Source organism: Ictalurus furcatus, chromosome 8 (assembly GCF_023375685.1).
Source record: "Ictalurus furcatus strain D&B chromosome 8, Billie_1.0, whole genome shotgun sequence".
Taxonomy (NCBI): Eukaryota; Metazoa; Chordata; class Actinopteri; order Siluriformes; family Ictaluridae; genus Ictalurus; species Ictalurus furcatus.
In genome coordinates this window covers 27,912,240-27,934,501 of record NC_071262.1, presented here as the reverse complement: position 1 = coordinate 27,934,501, position 22,262 = coordinate 27,912,240, and the positions used below count along the sequence as shown (strand labels likewise).

The window sequence follows — 22,262 nt, the reverse complement described above, 5'->3', positions numbered from 1 at the left end:
AATACACGATCCTTAGAATTATTCTGAAAGTAAAACAGGAATGTTTTATTACTAGTAAAGTTTCAAAATGCACTGTAAAACCGGATAAGTTCATTTAACTCAAAAAATTAGAGGAAACTAATTACCTCAAAATTTTTAAGCTGACAAATCAATTTCTTTAAGCCAAAAACACTTAAATATAACAAAAAAATAACTCAAACTTGTTATACTTAAGTGTATTTGGCTTAAAGAAATTGATTAAAAAATTTTGAGGTCATTAGTTTCCTTTAATTTTTTGTGTTAAATGAACTTATCCGGTTTTACAGTGAGGTTGTGGGTTGGCCTTAACTGCAAGTTAAGGACTGGGGGCGGGGCTTGATTTATTCATGTATCTCTGTGCTATAGTGAAAGCACACAGAAATCATACCATGTAATAATGTATTTTTGCAACTGTAAATTCAATTATTATTGTAATATTTATAATGGATTATTTTAGAGGGTCAGGTAGTGGTGGGAGGTTCAGAAGTATAAGTGAGAAAACAGTGAATGCAGTGGAGATTAATATATCAGCAGTAATATTACTGAATACTTAATACAGAACCAGTCGCATAACTGGCTTCCAAAATCTTTAAGGACTTTTTTTTTTTTCTGTTTTAATTTACTTTGAATGTGGTAACCAGAATGATTATTATTTTTATTTTTGTTTCCTTATAGCTACGTATGATAAAATACTATATCATGCAGATTTCTGATCATCAGATTATTATAAACATATAATACCACTGTAAACTTTCAATCGATTTTATGTATACAACAAATCGTGTGTAAAGCTATTTTAATGCAATGATTTAGAAAGGGCCGTTTTTATGTGGTGCCCGTTCTAATAATTCAATAATTTCAGTAAATTACACCGCATTACAGTGCACCATCACTTCAAATTTATACATCAAGCAAAAATTAATGTAGGGAAGAAACAACACAGGCTGTGTTATACAGCTAATGGCCAAAAATACTGCTGCTGTTAAGTTTTGTAGAGGTCACAGCACGAAAAAGAAAAGAAAATGTTGGAACCAAATTAAAAGATCGATTCGGATTCAGGTTCTTTATTGTTGTTTTTCTAATGAAGCAGTAGATAAAAAGCTAAATATTCTATGCACACACACACACACACACACACACACACACACACACACACACACACAGTTGTTAGAGAGTCTCTTAGTTGTGGCTCAAATGCTGCGGTTTGTCATATCAGATGTTTGTAGGAAGAAGAGACTGTGATTAAGATGGATGTAAATATTGGTTTTTCTGCATGCTCTTGTTTTGCTGGAGGTAGATTTCTGATAAGGGGGTTAGTGATGGACCAGTGATGCTCTGGATGTGTTTATTTTCATGTTTTAAATATCCCTTTGACTAAGTCAGCCTCCTGAGACGACATAGGCATCGATGAGATTTCATAAACAGGAAGGATGTGTTGGTGATTCATCTGCAGCCTTTAGAAATGTGCACGAACAGGAGGATGTAATGAGGACACTTGGAGCACATTGAGTTTCTAGTCTCCTGAAGTCTACTGCACTGTAAAACCAGATAAGTTCACTTAACTCAAAAAATCTGAGGAAACTAATTACCTCAAAATTTTAATGTTGATAAATCAATATATTTAAGCTAAAAACACTTAAATATAACAAGTTTGAGTTAAATTTTTGTTATATTTAAGTGTATTTCGCTTAAAGAAATTGATTTATCAACTTAAAAATTTTGAGGTAATTCATTTGTTAACGTTAAATGAACTTATCCGGTTTTACTATACAATGAATTTACATTGGGGTTTGAGATTAAAATATGACTATGAGACAGCAGCCTTCAAGATGGTTTCCAGGAGTGACCGTCACAGCAAATTCAGTTCAAACTCAGACCTTTTAATTATTTAATGCTGTTGCCTAAACAATTATTTTCTATCACATTCTACATTTTTTAACGTAAGGGCCTTTCCTTCTTCAGGTAAATGCTTTTGGGTCATAGTTTTACAGTAAAGTTAATGTTAATGTATTCACTTATGATTTACTTCATTGTTACAATATAATCACAGGAATGTTACAGTAGTTATACAGTATTTATACTTGATATTAACAGTATTTCTCCAGGTTGAAAACATAAAACACAGTAAAATGACCACACTTGATTAAACACAGCATTTTATTGTAGAAATTACAGAAATTCTGTAGAGTGCACCTTATGTGTCTCTTCATTTGGCATGGAACTGTAACAACACTAACAGTTTAAAATGATTTCAGATGGTATGAGCTTTCATCTGATCTTTACTTTTACTTCAAACCACAGATTCTTACATTTACAACAACAACAAAAGACAATAATACATGTAAGGCTTGCTGTAGATTTACTATTGATCAATGCATTCATGAAACAGTAAGAGACACGTGCAGTAATATCATGTGTAATATAAAGCATTACTGAAATATATTCTAAGTAAAAGAGGAGTAAACCACTTCAGTGTACACTCTATCATTGGGTTTGATTTTCCTCTCTTTGAAATGTAAAGCAGAGAAATTGACCTCGAGAGCAGAACGGCCCTGTGGGAAATAACATAAAGCGTTCACTGTAAATTACAGCTATCAGAATTAAATCACTATTAGTGTAATATTTTTCATTGTGATCCCTGATAGCACTGAGTCTAATAATAATGTTTTAATTACATTTTAAAGTCATTTACCTGATTGAGTGTTTTCTCTACTGTAGAACCGTGATGAGATCTCACTGTAGAGGAAAAATATATGATTCCATCAGGATTTAATACATATTATATAAGTGTACGTATACAGTATATGATATACTATTCAGATACACAACCTTAATAAAGACTCACCATGACAACGTTCACAGTTTCTCCCTTTAGAGCTTACGACATGAGCAAAGATCACAACCACACACACTCCTAATGCTACAGCGAGGCAGATCACTACAGGATCCACAGATTCTTCTGTAGCACAAAAATAATGATAAGACAATGAAAATATATTTTATTTTAAAATACATTAATAAACTTATTTCTATATGTAAAATAACTATACACATTGTGATCATAGCAATGTTTAAATATTTACAAACATTACACTTTAGTTAGACAATAAGTAAACTACATTTTCTTTATTAATAAAATATTATATTCTTACTGGGTGAAGGTTTTCTTAATTGTACTCTTGTCCCGTTCTCGAAAATGTTATTAAACAATACCTAATATATTCCTGTGATGATAGCAATGTTATAAATATTTGCAATCATAGCAATTACACAGGGGTGTTCTTACTCAGTTGTACTCGTGTCCCATTCCCAAAAATGATCTTCCCACACACGGCCACAGCGCAATAGTATCATTACAGTGCTAAGAAAAAAAATAACATGATAGCGAGTAATGAACGTGATGGTTATTGGAAAATTCTCACCTTTTACTGATAAAAATGTTCCTTTTCCAAACAATATTATAATCTTTTTTAATCCACAGTAATACACGGCTTCGTCTGATGGTTCCACGTTATTTATTTTCAAAATGCAGCCTTCTTTTAAATTCTCAACAGAAAACCTTGGCGAGTTGAACTGATCTTCAAAAATGGGATTCCGTGCTAGTTTATAAACTGTGACCATTGCACGAGGCTCGTGTCCTACTGCTTGTTTGTACCAAGTGATGGTTTCAGTGTCTCCTTCTTCCACTCAAAGGCAATGTAGAGTCACGTTATCTCCAGAAGCTGCAGTGATCACTGGGTTTGGCTGATTGACGATGTTCATTTGTGCAAAATCTAATGTTAGGCATCACAGAACAAAAAAGGTCATGCAGAAATACCACAAAACTTTTTAGAATATCATTAAAAATTTGTGTCTGGCTTCAGTGATGATGCATTTAGCCATTTGATTTATATTGGACTACAATCAGATACTGTGTGAGTACTTTCAAAAACATCAAATTAGCTAAATGAGATTTTAATTAACTAAAAAAGAAATATATCTATACTGGACACGTGACTCAATTATGAAAGTAATGTTAATGATTTAATTGTAATTCTTATGAAAACCTATACAAGAGCGTATAAATAAAAGAGCATGTGCACTTACTGATATTACTAAAAAGGAACACTAATCCAAATCTTGAAGCTGCATAATGTATTTTTTATTTAAATGCATATTCTAAAATTACTTTAGTAATTACTTTAGTTTAAAATACTAAACGTAGAAATAGGGGGTAAATGAGTAAAATATACTTCGATGAAACATGGAATTATTTAAGCAGGTGTGCCTTGGTTTTTGTTTTGATTCTTAAAAACCTGCATGTTGCAATATAATATTACAAACCCATGATCACTCACCTGTATGACTAAAAAGCAGCGCTGTTATCCACATCAGCATCACCATCTTAAACCCCAGCTCTGTGCATGAGCATATACTTTCAACAAACTGTCTTATAGTCAAACTGAGCACGAGGGGCGTTACTGAGGGTTTGACATTTGGAGGCTCAGCCCCCTGACCTCAAACCTCTGTATGTGCACCCAAGGGTGTTGTCTACATGGAAGAAATCATTGAAACACAATTATGTAATCACTGGAATAAATCAGTAAAAAATATTAATAATCTCATTTACATTAACAGCATTTATCCAGGGCATGTCTATCAATAAATACATCCGATTACTGAAGAACACTATCAGTCTAAAAAAAAACTCTACTGGTAAGGTTTATATACTGTATCTATGTGTGTATGTATACAGTTTGTATCTAAGTCGTAATCCACCATCTGTCTTTGCTACCTCTATCTTTATCTCTATACTCCTTCTCCCTTCCTTGTGTTTTCTTTTTCCTCACTCGGTCCTAATTTTAATCGTTCCTCTCCTCTCCATGGGCTAATCTGGTGATATTTATTTCACACACAAACAGTCACATAATTACAAGTGTACTGTGCATCTACTTTTATATGTGTAAAAAAAAAATAAATAAAAAAAATAAAAATAAAAAACTGTAAAATAAATTTAATACAGTGTAGAATGTGCACTGTTGACTTCTCCAACAGCTGATGCAACTGGTATTCCATTTTTGTTCGACTTAAATTACATTTACAAATATATGTATGTGAACCTAAAGGACATTTCATACAGAAGAAGTATACAGTGTCCTACACAGCAATCTGTACACATATTTTAGATAAATAAATGGTTAAAACATTCATAAATGCTTTACAGCACTTAGAAAACAGCATTATTGCCTTTCCCAGCCTATTAAAACTACACTTTATCTTCAAACTGAATCTTTAACATACTCCAAAAATATTATTTTTATATTAGTGTGTGAATCCATTTAGCATCTCATCATTGAAATATCCTATCAAATATATATATATATATATATATATATATATATATATATATATATATATATATATATATATATATATATATTTGATAGAATATTTCAATGATGAGATGCTAACTGCTCATCCTATCAAATATATATATATATATATATATACACACACACACAGGACTGCAGCAGGAATTGAACCCCCAACCCTGGAGAGGCAATGCAAACATGCTAACCACTAAGTCACCTAAATGTCTTTCTTTTAGATGGTTTAAGTAGTAGAATAATGCAATGAAGCACCAATTAAATAGTTGGCATTGGGCAAATGGGCAAATTGTTGGGTTATACAAGAAATAAAACACTTAAATAAAACTTTCACATTCACACATTCACATGTAGAAATATAATAAACTTCAGGGAGGGAACAGTAAAACAGGCCTCATTGCACCATTGCACATTACAAAAAAAAATATAAAATAAGGAACACACCAAGTATTTTGTACTAGAGACGTCCATCTGATTGGCTGAGTTACAAGTTTCAAGGCCTCTTTATATTTCCTTTCCATCTACATGTTTCTATTTTTGTAATACACTTTGACCATCTGAAGCACGTGGTGGAAAAAAGTAGAAAAATAACCCTACAAAAGCCTTCAGGTAGAAGTGTTGTTACTTTACGCAGAACATCTGTGTAGTTTCTGACCATTAACAAAAGAAACGAGAGCTGAGGACTCTTGTTGTGGTTTCTTTTATTTGCGTGTTGTGCTTGTTTCTGGTCACCCAGAAGCGGAAAGTGAGTTACTTAAGACTTCCTTCTTCTCATGATTAAACCACAGACTCCTCCCACTTACAGATGCAAAAAAGACACAAGTACATGCAAGGATTACTGTTGATTTATTATCATTGTATGCAAAAAAAAAAAAAAACAACAAAAAACCCATAAAAGACAGATATTACTAACATAAGAGCATTGAGAAGAATAATGTCTGATCTAAGGCTTTAATGAGATCCTCCTTGGCACCAGTGTGATGTTAATTAATCTTAAACACAGTTTTAATACAAAATTGTCTCGCTGTGAGATGAGTCTAAAAGACACCATGGCCATAAGGATAGAAATGTTTCATCACATGATAAATGTGATCAGCAAGTTTGAAATATAAATAAATGCCCCCCACAGCACAACACAGCCACCCATCTGTATTGAATATCAATAAAAATTTTAAATAAATACTAACAATTTCAGAAACAGAATAATGTTAAAGTATATTTTAGTGAGTAACGCTGGAAGATTTCACTTCAGAGTACACGCTGTCTTGAGATCGACCTCGATGTTCTCTTGCTCTTTTAGTTTTCCTTTCATTAAAATGTAAGGCAGCGTAATTCAGTTCTACAGCATCATGGTCCTGTGGAAATGAACATAAAATCAGAACTAAATATCACAAATATGAATAAATTTTCTTAATTGATAAAGCACTTTTTCAAAATTAGGATGTCATTTTAAATGAATTATGAAAATACGCATTGTCCAATCTACAATCAGTAACCAATGAATTATAACATTTATGAGAATAATTACAAATCGTGAAGAGTATGTCTAACAAAATGTAAAAACCCAATAACTTTGAATCGATCGAGTTAAACATGTCTGATTTTATTCTGAATTTAAATGGAAATCATGATTATGATTATAATCCTGAGTCATTTCCTTTACAACTGAATAAGTACCTGTGTGTTCATCTTCTCAGTGTTTATCACAGCGTCACGCTGAAATCTCTCTGGTAAAATAAATAAATAAATAAATAAAAATATGAGAACATATAACAGAGATTTTCTTCTATGACGAGCCCGACTCATTATGTATGAAGACCTGACACTGCTAATATTTTCCTTATTGTATTTTAACACTAAGAAATTTTAAACAAATCAAAACAATCTAATATTTATATTAACTTGTAAATAACTGCTGAGGTCATTTTAATGCAAGACATAGTTAAAAATGAATTTACACTGCCATATTAAACAGTTACCTGTGTATTGTTGATAGTTTTTCCTTTTACAGAGTAAAACAGCTTGAACAGAGATCAGAATCCCGCACATTACTAACACTGCTCCCAGGCAGATCACGACAGGATTAAAATCTGTTTCTTTGAGAGACAAGAAATAATTAACTTACTGTCTGCATATCAACGTGTAATATGATCACAAAGGAAAAATAAAACATAGCATGTTACATAACAACATTAACACATATAGATTTTTTTTTTTTCAGAACCTATAAAACCCAAATAATATTCACAAATTGTTCACCAACCAAAGTTCTCCAATTGTACTCGTGTCCCGTTTCCAAAAATGATCTTCCCACACACGGCCACAGCGCAGTAGTAAGTTCCAGTATCATTGAGGCTGAGGATGTTCTTGGAGAAGTTGTACACACAAGTGTGTGTAGAAGAACCGCTCTCACACTGATTTCTGCTCTTGTGATGAGTGTAAATGATTTGAGGATGGGATTGTGGTGGAGCAGCTCTGAACCAGAGCACTTGGAGTTCTGCTGATCTGCTCTCAGAGAGAACCGAGCACTGCAGAGTCACTGACGCTCCTGCAGGAACCGAGTCCGACACGCCGCTCTGGAACACTGACACTTTTACATCTCCATCACCTGTTCAGTGGAATATAGAAATCAAGTACGGTCATATTCTGTTCACGGACACTAGCCAACCAGGAAACTCATTCCCATGACGAGATTTTTTTTTTAAATACAATATATAGTTATTTTACCTAGCGTGTAACACAAAATTCCAAAATTGACTTTTGTCTATGGTGTCTGTATAGAAACTGATTTGTTTATGCCCACATATTCTGGCATTTATTCTTTTAACTTAAAAATAATTTGAAAATAATTAATCAAATTAACCAATTTAAACTTTCACTATGAATTAAAATTGGTTATATACTGTATATACACTGACGGTTTCATTACAGTTTAATCACTATTATTACCACACACCAAAGAAAATGTTCCAGAACAGCAATTAAGTCCAGAGACTAAATCTCTGTGGAACATATTCATTTAGTATTTAAAATGATGTCATTTAAATACAAAGTGTTTTGACTGGAAGAGTGTATTGTACAAACAGTTCAGATGTAGTGAATTACCTGTTACAGCCAAGACTGTTCCATTGGATAGTGTAACATTCTCCAAGTTAAATGATTTTACGCAGTAGTAAAGTCCTCCATGATCTTTATTTATATGTAGAATTATCAGAGAAATGCCACTGTCAGTCGTCTCCATTTGGAATTCAGATGTTTTGAACTCCGGGGAAAATTTTACTTTCTTATATGCCAATCTTTCTCCAACTTTTCGAGGCATCTCTCCAAATCTCTGTTTGTACCAAATCACACTTTCGGTCCTATGATTGTCTCCAAATGGGCAGTTAAGACTAACACGTTCTCCAGACTTTACTGAGACAAATTGTGGTTGTAAAAAATCCACAGATTGGGCTGGACCTAGAAAAAATATAGATTTTTATTGCTATTTAACCTGGGTAATCACATTGAGATGAAAATCTACTTTCAAGTAAACCCTGGCCAAGAATTCAGCAAAGTATTCACAGGACATAACAAATAACGTCAAAACAATAGCATTTATATTGAAACAATTCTCTTAAAAATAATCCTGATGGCAACATAACTAAATCAAACTTAAAACTAATGTATAAAACTATAACTAATGACAATAAATATGACTAAAATAACATAAACTGTGTCATTTTTTGTTTGTTTGTTTTTGCGACTACAGTGATAAATAAAAGGAGGTTTACCAAGAAATGCCAAAAATTCTCTTCAAAAATTAATTTGATAAAGCTCACACTGATGCGAACTGCTACTGGCATTTCACATGAAGCTTAAAACTGAAGCATATACAGAATTCAGTGATTTCAAAGCTGTTTTTGAAAAATATGCATGTAGATATCCATAATATCCATAACCATCGTTTAAATTGGGTAAAAAGGTTGCTTAACATTTTTAACATGCTTTAACATGTTGGGAAAAACAAGTACGGTTCCCATTTTAACTTTAGTGTTTTGTCATTTGTTCTATGTGATGATTGAAGAGAAAAGAAAGCAATGTCTAAAACAAAAGCCATGTATTAATATGATGGCATCAATTCTGTTGGTCTGCCTCTATTGGTAAGGTGCATAATTTCAGTATTAAATGTAAATGTAAATTTAAATGTAATATTTCAAAATAAAATTTTATCTAAGCAAAAAGAAAATAAAAAATGATGATAATAGCAATTATTATGCTGAATGTGTATAGCTTTTGTAATATAAATACTACATTATGAATAATACTATATGAATATAATTAAAAATGCATTTAAAAAGACGTTAAAACTTACATATCATGTATAGAAATAAGACAAATATCCACGGTGGAGCCATCTTCAGTGATGCAATAGCACACAGGTTGAGCTGCTGAAAAGTGGTCAAATGATGAAAGTACCGAGGGTTTTGTTCTTCATACAGTCATCTCATTGGCTGCTTCAAGGCACGAGTCAAATTTCCTTTCCAGTTATGTTTCCTTTTTTGTAACACATTTTGTTTACCAGAGGTCTGTGGTAAAACAAAGGAAAATTACATCACAGAGAACGTAGCTGTATTGTTAGCTATGGGTGCCCAATGACATTTAACAAAATCAGGACTAAAAAACTAAATAAAAACTTTTAAATAGTTCAATGTATTTATAGACAAAAATAAAATTTAAAAAATTGTCTCATTTTTATCCATTTTATATTTAATCAGAGGTTATTATTTTCTTACTAGGATGTAGGTCATATGTGTACACAAACAGGTTTTGTGTAAAATAAGAAAACATTTTTAAGCAAACTTTAAAAAGTTGCTAATAAAACAAATTGTGTTCCTTTAAACCACAGCATTATTGTGTCTCAGTTCTTATTAGTCAAGAGGTGTTGATTAATTTCCTAAAACTGCAGCTCTGACATTAGTTTCAGTTGTAAGGCAAATCACAAGGCTAAACATCCATTTTCAACAAATCAGCCTTCTCAGGTTCCATTTTTCACTGGTCTTACCTGTTCTAGATCCTCTGTAACAGCTAAAAGGAGCATCAGTATATACTAAACTTGAATTAGTCCACATTAGAAAAGGTGATGAATGGAAGACCCCTTTAATCACAGAGTCTGTATTTGAATATTTGGTTATGCCATATGGACTCGTAAATGCTCCTTAATTCTTCCAGGCATTTGTAAACGAAGTTCTGAGAGAATTCTTCAATATGTTTGTAATATTATATACACTGTTGGCATTCGCTTGTTGTCCTCAGAAAAGGAATATATTCATCATGTATGTCTTATACTCCAGAAACTGATGGATAATTATCTCTTTAGCTAGAGAATCTGAGTTTTATCATCCTTTGAAAAGTTCCTCTACTGTATTTTCAGTAGAATGGAGTGGAGATGGATAGATCAAAAGTAGATGCTGTAAAATCTTGGCCACAACCCACCATGCCAAACAGAACTTCTGCAATTCCTATGTTTTACCAATTACTATTGGCAATGCAATAGGGGCTTCATTTCAGTGGCCAACCCTTTGACTTCACACCTAAGAGGCACACTGAGAACCATGAGAAGAACTGAAGAAGCCAGTCAGGCATTCAAAAACCTAGAGGAACAATTACCCAGTGCTCCCATTCTTCATCACCCAAAGTGGATGCCTTCAAAAGAGGATTTGGAGCTATTCTCTTGCAACATCATGACAATTTGTCCAAAATACATACTGGTTCATTGTTCTTATGAAAGATAAGTCCCACAGAATTCAATTATGATGTGTGCAATAGAGATATCCTAGCAATCAAAGCAGTCTCTGGAGAATGGTGACACTGGTTGAAACGGACAGAACACCCCTTCCTCATTCTTACCCATCACAGAAATCTGGAATATGTCAAATGCACCAAAAGACTGAATCCACAATGCCAGGTGGTCCCTCTTTTTTACTTGCTTTAAGTTGACCTTTACTTATAGGCGAGGGAGTAAGAACACCAAAGCTGATGCACTTTCTAATTTAAATGAGGGTTAACAAGCAGAACGTTCCCTTGAAGTCATCCATCCATCACCATACATAGTTGGTCCCTTCTGCTGGCACATCATGAAAGATATCCAACACTCCCAACAAGAAGACCCAGTCCCACCAGCCATGTAAACCACATAAGTAATCTTCTGGGAAGTGTTTAGGCATTATGGACTCCCAGAGGATATTGTGTCAGACTGGGGAGTACAATTCACCTCATGGGTATGGCAAGAATTTTGGAAGCAGTTGAATCTTAACATTAATTTATCCCGAGGATCCAACCCGAATGCAATATACAGGTGGAAGGTTTAAACATAGAAATACAGAGGCTCCTAAGGACATAGGGAGGAAAAACTGGCTTGACTGGAGCTGAATACAAACAAAATTCACTGATTTTATATCTCCACTGGTCTTACCCAGTTTCAGTTTGTAGTGTACTACAAACCACCATTATTTCCATGGTCAGGAAAAAGCTCAGACGTGCCCTGCATCAAACAGTGGATAAAGAGAATTGAGCAAATGTGGGATGCAGGCCTGATTCTTTGGTCTTTGGTTATTGCCAGGCTCATTTCCTGTCAGTTAGATATTTAAAGCAGGTAGATACTTACATACACCACAAAGTCTTACTGTTTGTTCTCAATCATGTAAGTTCTGAGCTGCTGTATCCTCCCTTGTTCTCTGTATTTGATCTTACATTGTTTTCACTCTCCCATTTTGATCACCCATTATATTTTTTGGTTACCTGTTGATGTTTTATGGTTTTTGACCTGAGCCTGGCTTTTTATTTCTTTCTGGATATGGTTCCTGAGTTCTCTGTGCCACTTTTGTTTTAGTCAGAGGTGGTTCAGCACAACAAGCAAAGTGGGAGCTTCCACATTGCTGTTTTTTTTCATCAAGAGTCAAATACAGAATGCTCATGAGACAAATAAATGTGAAAATGTGGCATTATGTGATGCATTTGCCACACTCTTTTATTTATTGAGTGTGTCTGTGTGTGTGTGTGTGTGGGGGGGGGGGGGGGTCACAGACCAACTAAATTAATCAAACACATTCATAAGCAAGTAAAAAGAAAAATAATAACTGTGACAAGAGTTTAATGTTAAATAATTAATTAAATAAATAGATAATTAAATAAATAAAACCCATGCACATCTGTAGTTGAGACCAATTATGATCTGGAGTGATGTAGCTGCGGTAAAGGAACTGTCAGAGCCAGAATTCGTCTGGGTTATGTATGTAACAATGTTCCCTGAGAAGGGAACGAGACGTTGCGTTTAGCATAACAGTATGGGAGTGCCCTTGCACATGTGACCGGTATCTGAAGCTTGTGTAAAATCATGCCTCTACTTATAGGCCTGCTATGATCAGGTGACGTGGCAATTAAGCACGTCGCATGATATATATATATATATATGGTATCTGTGAACCATGCCGCCAGCCTCTATTACCTGAAGTGAAGATGCAATTCACAGGCCTGCCCTGGCATGACAAAGCTACGCAACATTCTCGTTCCTTATTCAGGGAACAGTAGAGATTGCTTCCACTATCCAATTAGAGATGCACTGCTTTGACACAACATCACCTCTACTGTCGCCGCCAATGCAGACCGGCAGCTCCTCCGACTTATGCCACTGGCTGGAGCGGTGGACGTAATAACAGAGAGCCCTTACTGGACACAGCAGTTGCATCCTCTCTTGTTCTGGTGTGAGAAACGGAGGAGGGCAGAAAGCCTGCAACACCACAAGGTGGGCAGCCGATGTAGGCACTTTAGGAATATAATCTGGCCTAGGATGCAGGAAGGCTTTAGCTAATCCAGGGGCAAAGTCAAGGCAGGAAGGGGCAACAGCGAGAGCTTGTAGATCTCTCACTCGCTTGAGAGATGTCAGGGCCAGCAGAAGCGCTACTTTTAGAGTTAGAAGCTTCTCAGAGGCTGACTCTAAGGGCTCAAATAGGGCCCCTGACAGACCTTCCAAGACCACAGAAAGGTCCCAGGAAGGTATGCATGGCCTGCAGATGAGCCTCAGCTACCTGACTCCACGCATGAACCTCAAAGTTAGAGGATGTTGCCCAACAGAGACTCCATCAACAGGGGCGTGGCTGGCTGAAATGGCGGCCACGTAAACCCTGATTGTAGAAGGAGCCAACCCTGTTGAGAAACGTGCTTGTAAGAACTCCAGTACTGTAGCTATTGTGCAGTTCACTGGGTCTAGCTGGCGAACCAAACACCACAAGACAAAAAGCCGCCACTTGAGCGCATTCAACTTCCTTGTCGATGGTGCTCTAGCATTTAACATGGTCTTTACAACCTCAGTTGTGAGACCAGAATCAATGAGCTGGTGCCCCTCAGCGGCCAGACTCACAGTTTCCATAGTTCTGGCCGAGGGTGATAAATCATCCCTCCAGCTTGAGACAGGAGATCCCTGCAGATGGGAATCTACCAAGGAGTACTGTCAAGCAGGGAAATTATCTCTGAAAACATATTTGAGCTGGCCAATAAGGTGCTACTAACAGCAGACATAGAATGTCTTGGCGAACTCTCGCTAGAACTTGTGGGAGCAGAGCAATCGGGGGGAAAGCATATAGACATGACCTCGGCCACGTGTGCACCATGGCATCCAGCCCCAGTGGTGAGGGAGGAGACAGCCATCTAAGACCACACCCCTGCCCATGAGAGAGGCATCTGTTATTACCATCTTGCGATAATGAGACGCCCCTAGAGTGTGACCCGAGGCTAGAAACTGCGGACACCTCCAAATACTCAGAGCACGTAGGTATTGCCGCATGATACTGGTTACTCTCAGAGCTTTCATCCTCAGATGAAATCCCCGATGTTTCAGCCACCACTGAAACGGTCTCATGTGCAATAGGCCCCATGGTATGACGTTGGCTGCTGCTGCCATAAGGCCCAACAGTCTCTCGTAGAGACTGGAGGAGATGCCCAGACCCAGCTTTATCATTCTCAAAGTTGATAGGATAGATCCTACGCATGTTGGGGATAGAAACACCCTCATTCTAGTAGAATCCCATATAACCCCTAGAAAAGTTGACCTCTGCACTGTAAAAAGCATACTTTTTTTGAAGTTCAACCTGAGCCCCAAGCTCCTCATGTGGGCGAGAACAACATTTCGATGTTGAAGTGCCAGTTCCCTGGATCATGCTAGAATTAACCAGTTGTCCAGATAGTTTAGTACACGGATGCCCTGGAGTCGCAAGGGAGCCAGAGCAGCATCCATGCACTTTGTGAAGGTGCAAGGAGATAAAGATAGCCCGAAGGGATGAACCCAAAATTGGTATGCGTTGTATCCAAACGCAAACCTCAGGAACTTCCTGTGACTGGGCGATATTCCTATGTGGAAATATGCGTCTTTCAGTTCTATCGTCACAAACCAGTCCTCGAACTGAATCTGTGGCATGAAAAGTTTGAGCGTCAGCATCTTGAACCTGTATGTCCAAAGAGTACGGTTCAGATGACACAGATCTAAAATTGACCGCATACTCCCATCTTTTTTGCGGACCAGGAAATAACAGCTGTAAAAATCACCATCCCTTAGGGAGTGGGGTACATGTTCTATGGCCCTTTTGTCCAAAAGGGAACTTTCTTCCTGTGCTAACATTGAGTAACCCTTTTCTATGGTAGACAGAACCCATGGAGACATATTTGGCAGTAGTTTCCACACTGCCAGATGGTCTTTCAGCGATGCTAGCTTTTCCACATTCTGTTAGAGGGAAAGCATCAGATTTCCATTGCCCTGTGACAGCTCGCTGACCAGAGAAGGCTGAAAACGTGGGATGGCCTTGGCTAGGGCAGGTCCTACAGTAGCACTGGGGGCTATCTGCCCTAAAACCTTATGTCCCCTGATACATCCCTCCATGGCCCATCAGGACCCTTCCTTCTTTGCCTGCTTTGCTTTTATGATCATTCTTAGATCAGTCCTGCTAGCAGGCTGCGGCTGTGGCCGCCCGGTCCCCCTGGCTCTCCGCAGGGGGAGGCAGGCCGCCACATTCGCCTTCTGTGCCTCCCTCGCAGTAGCGCTGGCCCAGGCTCCACTCATGGATGCCCGGGCGAACTTGACACGACTGGGAAGGAACTGGCTGAACGCCGCTGTTTGCTGTTTTGCCTCGCGAAACCTGTCAGCGATGGCATTAACCGTGCCGCCAAACAGGCTGGAAGGTTTAACAGTCTCCCGCAAGGACACCTTATCTTTGTCCCCCATTCCTGAGAGATTGAGCCATAGGTGCGTCTCCGCCACGACCAAGCTACCCATTGAACGGCCAATATGACGGGCCGTTTGTTTGTCACCTGGAAAGATAAATCTGTGGCGAGGCGCAGCTCTGCGACTGCCTCGGGCCCAATTCCCTCCCCAGTATCGAGCTCAGTCAGCAGTTCTGCTTGGTAGGCCTGCAACACTGCCATTGTATGCAGTGACCCACAAGCAAGACCCGCTGCCGCATAGGCTTTGCCCACCAATACATGGCTTGGAAGGTAAAGTTGGCCTTCCTAAATTACCTGCCTTTGATGGAGAGAGGTGGCTCGCAAGCGCCTTCTCCACCTTCAGCATCACTAAATAGCCATGCTGCTCACTCCCCATGATGACTGAGTAATCAGATGTTGCAGGGTTATGAACACGGCAAGTGTATGGTTTTCTCCAGAAGCATGATATCTCATCATGCACTTCTGGAAAAAAGGGCAGTTTTCTGTGGTGTGAGGGAGATTTATATTTATCTTCACTGGAGAGTAAGTGCTCATCTAGCCAACTACGAGCCACTTCCTCTTCCCCGGGCCAGTCTATATTCAACTTTTCAACTGCCCTAGTAATCAGCTCAAGCAGCTCTTTATATGCTTGATAGCTGCTCTTGGTTTTTGGTGCAGTGGTACCCTCTACCAACTCCTCGGAGTCAGCGAGGGTGTTTTGGCTTTCCATAGTGGAAGGGGTCGCCGCAACGCAAGCTCCAAAGTCAAGCAGAGAGCCGAACCTGGAAGACAGAGCAAGAGATAGAGCAGCGCTCCTCTCCGGCTCCTCTTCCAAATGCATACGAGATCCCCAGGTCCTGAGCCGGCTGGCTGCCACGGCAGCGGCCGGCCCAGATCTGGCAAGGCTCTGAAACCCAACTCCCTTTGGAAAAGAAGAGAGCGAGACGCAAGCGGAGTTGCCTAATCATGAAATGTTCACAGTGCTGACAGTCAGACCCCTCGAGGGCTGCCGTCGCATGCTCCACGCCCAAACACTTCCCACAGAAAACATGTCCGTCTCCTTCCATGATGAAACGGGAGCAAGGCATAACACACTTTCTGAATTCTTTCTCACTCATTCTTTCTTTCTCTTTTCTTTTCTTTTTAAAAAGGGATCGAAAAGTTTTGAAAATTTGAGAAAATATAGCTTAGAAATGAAGCGTCTTTTTGTCACATAAACAAAAGACATACTGTTATGCTAAATGCAACGTCGAAGTTCCCTTTGAAAGGGAACACAAACCATGCTGACACTGCTGACGTGTTTTCCAGAGTTTCCAAGGGCAAAGTGGAATGGTTCACATTTAATTCATATGTCATTTAAAAAGACAAATATAAACAGTCACTCCGACTTTGGGTATAAAATCTGAATAAAAATAATTCAATTCAATTTTATTTGTATAGCGCTTTTAACAATGGACATTGTCTCAAAGCAGCTTTACAGAAATATGTAAACACAGGATAGAGATTTTAAGTGTGTGAATTTATCCCTATTGAGCGAGCCGGTGGTGACTGTGGTGAGGAAAAACTCCCTAAGATGATCTGAGGAAGAAACCTTGATGTCACGTATCAAGAAACTCTGGACTCCATTTCCCATCAGCCACTGCACTGCACTAGTTGTCACATGACCACCTGCACCTGATTCACGTTTTGGTTAATGAGCACTCCTGTGAGTATATATAGTCAAGTGTCTGCACGGTTTGTTTGTCTTTCGTTGTCTTAGACTCCCGTTGTTCATGTCTCTGTGTTTTGTTTATTGCCGTAGTGGTTTTCCAAGTTGTCTTAGTGTATTTGTTTCATAGTACGTTTGGTTAAATAAATGTCTTTATCTGCACCTGCTTCTGGCTCAACTCCGATTTGTGACACTTGAGAGGAACCAGACTCAGAAGGGAACCCGTCCTCATCTGGGTAACAACGGATAGTGTGAAAGTAAAAGAAAATTCATTATGGTTTTTATATGAAGTCTGTTTGTTGAACTAGTCCACTGTTCACTAAAAGAGACCTGAGTGCAAAACTGTATGTGGTAATTGCAGTCCTAAGGCCATTGCAGCAACTGTAGTCCCAGCAACCACAGTGAGAACGTCCATGTGGAATTGAGGTCCAAAAATACAGACGTTTAGAGCACTAAACATATACAGATACACATAGTAAAGTTGCATTACGCACATACTGATATGTCTTTTTTGCCGAAATGCTAAAACATAATAGATCAGAAGAAACCTTTTTTATTTCATTTTATCAGGCTTTTTCAAATTGGTAAACACAGAAAGATTACAATTAATATCTGATCACAATACGTTTTTTATGTCAGTCAAATTAAAATGAGATGAGTAAACCACCAGTTTAAACTTTATTCCTGAACAGACAGAAAAAAAAAAAAAATGATGAAACCAAAAAAATTACTGAAGACATAATCTAGGTAGTGGTGAGAGATCTGACTTCAGACCCTGTTTTGGTTTTCTTTTCTTTAAAATGTAAGGCAGCATAATTCAGCTCCACAGAGTCACGGTCCTGTGGAATGAATATGAATTTAGAACTAAGTTATACATATTTTTTTAAAAATTGAAATAAAAGTTAGGGTTATAGTTATTTTTTACCTGAGTGCTTGTTTTCTTAGGTCTTCTCTTAGTGTTTTGTTTGTCTGTTAAAAATATACATATATGTAACATCTATTTTATTTATAACATTTAACATCATTTAACATTAATGTCCCTCCTGTAGGCAGCCGGTCTCATGTAAAGAGATCTGACCTTATCTTATTTGAATGTAATTGTAGAAAGCCCAGTGTATGAATTTAGCACAATAATTTGGTGATTAGTTGATGTAAAAATAGAACACTTACTTGTGTGTTGTTCATGAGTTCTCCACTTACAGAATAACAGAGCTTGAATAGAGATCACAACCACGCACACAACCAAAGCTACAGCGAGGCAGATCACTACAGGATCCACAGATTCTACGGTAGCACAAAATTAATAATGAACATTATGAATATCTACATTATACAATATACTGCAAAATTTCATGTAGATATTAAATAATACCTATATATTTCTGTGATTATAGCAATGTTATAAATATTTACAAACAGCAATCTGAGCAATTAAACAAATGTGTTTATACTCAATTGTACTTGTGTCCCGTTCCCAAAAATGATCTTCCCACACACGGCCACAGCGCAGTAGTAAGTTCCAGTATCATTGAGGCTGAGGATGTTCTTGGAGAAGTTGTACACACAGGGGTGTGTAGAAGAGCCGCTCTCACACTGATGGCTGCTGTTGTGATGAGTGTAAATGATTTGAGGACGGGATTGTGGTGGAGCAGCTCTGAACCAGAGCACTTGGAGTTCTGCTGATCTGCTCTCAGAGAGAACCGAGCACTGCAGAGTCACTGACGCTCCTGCAGGAACCGAGTCCGACACGCCGTTCTGGAACACTGAGACGTTTATATCTCTCTCATCTAGTCAGGATAATATAGACTGTTAGAAATAAAACATTTATTCGTCTGTTCATGCTGAAATCAATGTGAAAATAATTACTGATAAAATTAGTCAGTTCTGTTAGTAAATCTTTTGTGAATGTTAGTGTACAGCGTGTATAAGCACTCTTCATTGTTTTAATGTGATTGTAAATTGCAGACATTTTGATAGACAGTATCTCGTCACAAAATAAAGTGATTAGGCTTGAATCTGTTCCAGTACAGCATGTAACTATACAACAACTTGATAAAATCATGAGAAAATCACACTTAGATCAAAAATGGATAATCATGTATGTAATATAATTGTGTTCTGTTCTCCTCATAAAATGTTAAGTAATAAAACATAACACACAAGACTCTTAAAATGACATCACATGCAAAATGCAATAAAATACTGTATGCTGTACTGTACTATACTATACTGTACTATACACAACTAAACTGGACCTAACCTACAGTCATGTAGTGTGCATGTAATGTAATTTAATTATTATAATAATTATTATAAACATGTAATTTATTTTTTAATGAATGATATTTAATCATTACAGTTACTTTAACCCATTTTTGCTTATCGCCAGCATACAAAAAGTTTTCCCTTTCTTCGGTAAAAAAATAGCTTAAATTTAGTGTATAACCACTTTTTACTGTCTACCCAAGGGACAATTTAAACCTAATATTGATTTGATAAATGTTCATTATATTTAAAAAAAAAAAAAATCTAAAATAACATCTCACCAAAATATTGCAATTTTGATATTATATTATTGTAGTCTATGTCATCTGCTTGAACTTTTGACATGAGAGCCATTTTCATGTTATAGTTTATTCAACATAAAAAATGTAACGTTTTACCTGAATTCAATTTTCTTTTCATATTTGGGCTCAAACAGACTCTTAAACAGCCGTATTAAAGGACATTCCTTATTCCACAGTGACCATAAATGGGTTAAATATATACATGTAGGAACATTTAGTTAATTACCTGTTACCTCCAAGAAAGTTCCTCTGGATAGATTAACAGCTACATTTTCCCAGCTCAATTGTCCACAGTAGTAAAGTCCTCCATGTTCTTTTTTTATATGTGAAATTGTCAGAGAAATGCCGCTATCAGTCGTCTCCATTTTATATCCAGATGTTTTGAACTCGGGGCTGATTTTGACATCCTTATATGCTAATCCTTCTCCCACTTTTTGAGGCATCTCTCCAAATATTTGTTTGTACCAAATGACAAGATCTAATGAACTCCCAATCAATGTGCAGTTAAGAGTGACACATTCACCAGACCTTACTGAGATAAATGATGGTCGGGAAAGATCCAAACTTTGGGCTGGAGCTGCTAAAAAAAAAAAAAAATCAAAGTAAGATATCATGCAAAAATGACAAACTCATTGAAATCACAACTAATAAGAGTTCATCACCTATAAGGAATGAATGAATGAATAAGTAACGCAAACCATTAGACACTTACATATTATGCAGAGAGATGAGACAAGAATCCAGACTACAGACATCTTCAGAGATGAAATGACACTCAGGTTCAGAAAATCAAAGTAGTCAAAGGACAAAAGCACCAAGTATTTTGTACTGGTGACTTTCATCTGATTGGCTGCTACAAGTCACATGTTCTCTATATACTTTAAATAGGCATTTCCTTTCTAGCTACCGGTTTCTATTTTGGTAACTCAGTCTGGTCACCAGAGGTCGATGTACCCTTTCAATTTTATCAGGCAATACAAGAAATACTTTTAAAAATTAAATTAATATTGAATATATATATATATATATATATATATATATATATATATATATATATATATATATATATATATATATATATACAGTATCTCACAAAAGTGAGTACACCCCTCACATTTTTGTAAATATTTGATTATATCTTTTCATGTGACAACACTGAAGAAAGGACACTTTGCTACAATGTAAAGTAGTGAGTGTACAGCTTGTGTAACAGTGTAAATTTGCTGTCCCCTCAAAATAACTCAACACACAGCCATTAATATCTAAACCGCTGGCAACAAAAGTGAGTACACCCCTAAGTGAAAATGTCCATATTGGGCCCAATTAGCCATTTTCCCTCCCTGGTGTCATGTGACTTGTTAGTGTTAGGTGTTAGTCTCAGGTGTGAATGGGGAGCAGGTGTGTTCAATTTGGTGTCATCGCTCTCACACTCCCTCATACTGGTCACTGGTCACTCCAGACCTAAACCCTATTGAGCATCTGTGGGGCATCCTCAAATGGAAGGTGGAGATCTCACAAGGTCTCTAACATCCACCAGCTCCGTGATGTCGTCATGGAGGAGTGGAAGAGGACTCCAGTGACAACCTGTGAAGCTCTGGTGAACTCCATGCCCAAGAGGGTTAAGGCAGTGCTGGAAAATAATGGTGGCCACACAAAATATTGACACTTTCGGCCCAATTTGGACATTTTGACTTAAGGGTGTACTCACTTTTGTTGCCAGCTGTTTAGACATTAATGGCTGTGTGTTGAGTTATTTTGAGGGGACAGCAAATTTACACTGTTACACAAGCTGTACACTCACTACTTTACATTGTAGCAAAGTGTCATTTCTTCAGTGTTGCCACATGAAAAGATATAATCAAATATTTACAAAAATGTGAGGGGTGTACTCACTTTCATGAGATACTATATATATATATATATATATATATATATATATATATATATATATATATATACACACACATATTTAGCACGTTTAGCATAACACTATGGGAGCGCCTCTCGCGCGAACAGCATCTGAGGCTTGTGTAAAATCATGCCTGCCATGATCAGGTGACGTGGCAATTAAGCGCGTCGTGTGATATATATATGGCATCTGTGAACCGCGCCATCAGCCTCTATTATCTGAAGCGAAGACGCAATTCAAAGGCCTACTCTGGTATGACAAAGCTATGCAAGGTCTCGTTCCCTTCTCAGGGAACAGGGTTACATGCGTAACCCAGATGTTCCCTTTCAAAGGGAACTCCACTTTGCTTTTAGCATAACACTATGGGAACGGGAACACCCACTCCGTCATACCAAGGGTATGGCCTGTTCAAATGATCCTAGCTGAGGGTCATTGCAAGACACTTGAGCCCGGGGCGGAATCAATAT

General features: G+C 37.2%; 1 protein-coding gene and 2 long non-coding RNA genes across 3 annotated transcripts; all 3 read right to left on the bottom strand.

Annotated features, from left to right (window-relative positions):
• Positions 1–2,356: 2,356 nt before the first annotated feature.
• LOC128611984 (uncharacterized) lies at positions 2,357–5,281 on the bottom strand. Its single transcript, XR_008386652.1, has 3 exons — positions 4,356–5,281; positions 3,305–3,791; positions 2,357–2,977 (listed from the first exon to the last, which is right to left on the bottom strand). It is a non-coding gene; the product is annotated as an uncharacterized LOC128611984 (long non-coding RNA).
• Positions 5,282–5,534: 253 nt separating this feature from the next.
• On the bottom strand, positions 5,535–7,731 carry LOC128611430 (uncharacterized). Its single transcript, XR_008386561.1, has 4 exons — positions 7,648–7,731; positions 7,364–7,480; positions 7,062–7,111; positions 5,535–6,739 (listed from the first exon to the last, which is right to left on the bottom strand). It is a non-coding gene; the product is annotated as an uncharacterized LOC128611430 (long non-coding RNA).
• An 11,019-nt stretch (positions 7,732–18,750) lies between these two features.
• Positions 18,751–20,853, bottom strand: LOC128612049 (uncharacterized). The gene is made up of 3 exons (XM_053631953.1): positions 20,599–20,853; positions 20,113–20,466; positions 18,751–19,106 (listed from the first exon to the last, which is right to left on the bottom strand). The coding sequence occupies exons 1-3, from the start codon at positions 20,726–20,728 to the stop codon at positions 18,751–18,753; spliced, it is 840 nt and encodes a 279-aa protein (XP_053487928.1). The 5' UTR covers positions 20,729–20,853.
• Positions 20,854–22,262: the final 1,409 nt, after the last annotated feature.